The following is a 4,294-nucleotide window of genomic DNA, read 5'->3' as shown; positions in this document are numbered from 1 at the left end:
GGAACTAAAGTGGAAAAGAAGAAGAAAAGAAGAAGAAAAAGAGAAAGAAAAAGAAAAGTGAAAAGAGAGAAGAAAGAAATTGGTAAGAGAGAATGGTAGTAAGCATGAGTGAAAGCAGAGGGAGCGGAGGATATCGCAGAAAAGGTGTAAAAGCCCTAATACGGACAGGTGAGAAGACCGGCTAGATAAGAAAGAAATTAAAAGAAAATTCATAGAGTAAAGAAGGCAAAAGAAAAGATTAACGAAAATGGATGAAATTGAAAGGAAAATAACGAAGATAGAAAGAGACAGAAGAGTAGAAAAAGAAGACCTGGAAGAATGGATGGAAATAGAAAGAAAAAAAAGAAGGGATGTGGAAAACAAGGTAAAAGAGTTGGAAAGAGAGGCTAGGAACCAGGAAATAAGACTAAGAACAATTGAGGAAAACCTAAAAGAAAGCGGAAAAGAAAGAGATGAGAAAGGAGCAGAAGAGAAAGTAGAGAGAAAAAAAGAGAAAAACAAAAGAAAAAAATGGAAAATGGAAAGTGAAAGTGACGAATCACCAGGAGAAGAATGGGACGAGTGGACAAAAAGAATACTGGTAGTGAAAAAGGGACCAAAATGGGAAGAAGGTGCAAAAATAGAAGAATGGTTTGAAAATGTTCATAAAGTGAAAGTGAATCACGTAATGGAATTGGGAGAAAGGCTGAAAGTAGAGTTTAATAGCAGAGAAGACAGAGACAAGATATGGGACTTGGAAAGAGAAATATATAGAGAAGGAAAAATGAGCTTAGACGAGTGGCTGTCCTTTGAAGAAAGAAAAGAGAGGGACGAAATAGTAAGGGCAGCAAAGAAGGTCCTCAGTGCTTGCCAGGAAGCAGGAGTAGTAATGGACATCGTGGTAGAAAACAGAAGGATGATTATAAATGGGAGGACTTACAGAAAGAGGGGAGGTAAGTATAGGAGGGAAAGAGAAAGAAAGAGGATGGGATAGAAGATGGAATGAAAGAGTGAGAAGAAGACGAAAAAAGGAAGGCAAATGGAAAAGAAGATGAGAAGGAAATACAAAATACACTAACACAAACAAAAACACAATCACACACATATACAACATAATCACACAAAACACAAAGAAAAAAAAAGAATCAAGGCACGTCACACAATAATAATGAAATGTACTTTGTAAGAAACTAAAGTTGTAACATTTAAGTTGAATAAATTTATATATATATATAAATATAAAAGTCGTTCTAGGACAGATAGCCTTATGAAAATTTTCTACTTTGTATCATACTTGACGAGTTTTATTTCCGTCGCTCAAAGATTCTCAAATCTCAATTAAAATCCGCTATCCTCCTCTTTCCCTTTTATTTCAACTCTACTTTGAATATAAAATTTTTTAATCTCTACGTATGCTGCCAGTATTTTGATTACTTGTACTACTTCAGTCTACAGAAGTTTTAAAACCAACACGACTTCATTAGTATACTTCGGGGAGCATGTGAGAGTGCATTCACAGTACAGCGCTAGAAACCAAATATGTATATGTCTGTACATGCACCTGCATGTACAACTGTCAGCTAGAAAAATTATTGGTTTCATTTACAGATTTTACGCAGGTATATTAAAATCGCTTATAAAATATTTTAATTCTTCAAGGTATATGGCGGCCATTGGATAGGCAATAATGGTCCAGTACGGTGGCCAGCAAAATCTCCTGATTTGAACCCATTTGACTACTTTTACTGGGGGACATCCAAAGAAGCAGTTTATCACAATGGCGGCCTCAATGACCCAAATGACATGATACAAAGAATCCAACATCATGCCCAGCATCTAGAACCCGAAAAAATACATGCAGCTACACATCAGATAAGACGTAGAGCTATTTTGTGTATTCAGCAACAGGGGGGGGCATTTCTAACAATGCTTGGATGGTGATGATGGTGGTAATGGTGATGATGGTGGTAATGGTGATGATGATGTTGTTGAGGAGGAGGACAAGAATGGTGATGATGTTGATGGCAATGATGAAAATGGAGAAGATGATGATGATGATATGAACAACGATGGTGAAAATGATGGCAGCGAAGACGGTGAGGCTGATGATAGTATGGATGAAGATGATGACGACGTTGGCAACGATCCGGATTGGGAGATATAAATTTACATGTTTTTTATATTTTTTCTTTTCTACTAAGGTTTTACTAAAAACTAGTCAGCCTAATAGTAGATGAAATTCGAATCATTCGATAAAACGTTATACTCCGTGTAAATAAAGATGATTTGTTATATAAATCTGTTTTTTCAATCATCTCCCTTAGCTGTTTTGGTTGTTCTCAATACGGGCCTCAATTATTTAAATTTTCATACACCACTGAGTTCATCACAAACAGTTATGGATAAGTGGACTTATGAAAATTTTTTTCTAGAATTGAGGTAATTAGATAAATAATTGAAAAGAAGAGTGATAATTTACTCGTTCAACTTCTAAAACTGGAATCAAGACAAATAATTGTGGGTGAGGTGACAGAATGTCAACTGACGAAACGTTAAATAAGCGTAGGGTTGTGAGACCGTTCTCGTTATTCTACCTTTTTTTCCGCTCTCGTCCTTCCTTTCCCATATTTCCCAAAATATCGACTACGTTTAACTCTTGATCATTGACACTTATACCACAGCTTACCTTTGGTCTGTTGCATTACCTGTTCCGCCCGTTGCTTTTGTCTTTTCAATATTATCTTCACGTCTTCTACGGCTAAACCAGGCCACACTGTGCTCCTTTGCCTTTCTACCAAAGTCCATGTTTAACTCTGACTCTTCTATCAAGCAGCACTGAGCGCATCTGCCCTTCACACAAATCTCTATATATCTGACACACTTCTGAGACCGCCCTGAGGTTGACCGCTTTTTCTTCCGAGTCGCTGCTCTACCTTCCCATCTTCTTAAACTATGCTCGCTCCGCCCTATTTTTTGAGACTCTGCTTCGACTAACTCTTTTTCCAAGTCACAATGGCCTCGTCCGCTCTCTTTTCCGAACCCAACTTCGTCTAACTCTATTTCAAATCAGCATTAGACACGTCCTCTTTTTCCGAGAACCCGCTCCGTTTAACATAATTTCTAGTTAGCAATGTGGTCGTCTGGGATCATTTCCGCGCCCTTGCTCCGTCGGACCCATTCCTAAGACCCTACTATGACCGCCTTATCTTGTCCCCAAGCCGCCTGCTGTTATTGCTCGTCGTTAACTGTCAATCCAAATTAACACTATGCTCGATTGGCCTTTTCCAGAGAAGAAATGGGCTCGACCACCTTCTTATTCGAGCCCGACTTAGCCTGACCCTTTTCCAATGCCACCCCCTGCTCGTCTAGCCTACAACTAGCGCCCTCGCTTTTATGTGCCGTTATTCCCAGTCAGCACTGCGTTTGCCTAAGCGTTTTTCCGCACCCTCACTCCGACTAACCCCTTACTAAAGCAGCACTGGGCTCCTTCGCCAATTTTTTCGAGTCCGTACTGCTTGAATCTTTTGCTAGGCCTCCCTATGTTCGACTGGCTACAATCTATGCAACCGCTACCTTTGCCATTTTTTCCATTCAGCACAACACATCTGCACTCTTTTCTGCGGACTCGGACATGGACATAGCCCTATGCTCGTCTACCCTTCTGAACGCAACCCCCCGCTCGTCCGTTCATTTTCACCCAGCCCTCAGCTTGTCTGCCCTTTTAGACATGGCGCTCTACGCGTCCGCCCTATTTCACACATTTCTGATTGTCCGTCTTATTTCGACGGATCCCTCCCACCGTCAGTCTAATTTCGACGCAGCCCTCTGCTCGTCTGCCCTTCATGACGCAGCCCTGCGCTCGTCCGTTTTATTTCGACGAATCCCTCCCACCATCCGACTAATTTCGATGCAGCCCTCTGCTCGTCTGCCCTTTATGACGCAGCCCTCCGCCCGTCTTCCCCAGTTTACACAGCCCTCTGCTCGTCTGCCCTTCATGACGCAGCCCTCCGCTCGTCCGTCTTATTTCGACGAATCCCTCCCACCGTACGACTAATTTCGATGCAGCCCTCTGCTCGTCTGCCCTTTATGACGCAGCCCTCCGCCCGTCTTCCCCAGTTTACACAGCCCTCTGCTCGTCTGTCTTATTTCGACGTCTCCCCCTCGCCGTCCGTCTAATTTCGACGTAGTTCTCGGCTCGCAAGCCCTTTTAGACGCAGCCCTTCGCGCATTTGCCTTGTTTCACACGGCCCCCCACCCGTCCGTCTCATTTCGCCTTGACTTCCGCTCGTTCGCCCCATTCCGCCCAGCCCCCAGC

At 42.2% G+C, this 4,294-nt stretch overlaps 1 protein-coding gene across 1 annotated transcript; it reads left to right on the top strand.

Moving 5' to 3' along the window:
* Positions 1 to 247: 247 nt before the first annotated feature.
* LOC131675438 (nucleolar transcription factor 1-B-like) lies at positions 248 to 2,143 on the top strand. Its single transcript, XM_058954418.1, has 4 exons — positions 248 to 932; positions 1,428 to 1,480; positions 1,639 to 1,893; positions 1,973 to 2,143. Exons 1-4 carry the CDS (start codon positions 248 to 250, stop codon positions 2,141 to 2,143), a joined length of 1,164 nt encoding a protein of 387 aa, XP_058810401.1.
* Positions 2,144 to 4,294: the final 2,151 nt, after the last annotated feature.

Source organism: Phymastichus coffea, unplaced genomic scaffold (assembly GCF_024137745.1).
Source record: "Phymastichus coffea isolate CEN01 unplaced genomic scaffold, Cenicafe_Pcof_1.1 PCOF00021, whole genome shotgun sequence".
Classification (NCBI taxonomy): Eukaryota; Metazoa; Arthropoda; class Insecta; order Hymenoptera; family Eulophidae; genus Phymastichus; species Phymastichus coffea.
This window is presented reverse-complemented; position numbering and strand designations above follow the sequence as displayed.

Bases quoted from the DNA above. Each gene is read 5' to 3' on its own strand.
- LOC131675438 (XM_058954418.1), top strand. From the start codon at position 248: ATGGATGAAATTGAAAGGAAAATAACGAAGATAGAAAGAGACAGAAGA. The intron at 1,481-1,638 runs GTGAGAGTGCAT...TAATTCTTCAAG, and splicing joins TAGTATACTTCGGGGAGCAT to GTATATGGCGGCCATTGGAT. The intron at 1,894-1,972 runs GCATTTCTAACA...GATGTTGTTGAG, and splicing joins GTATTCAGCAACAGGGGGGG to GAGGAGGACAAGAATGGTGA.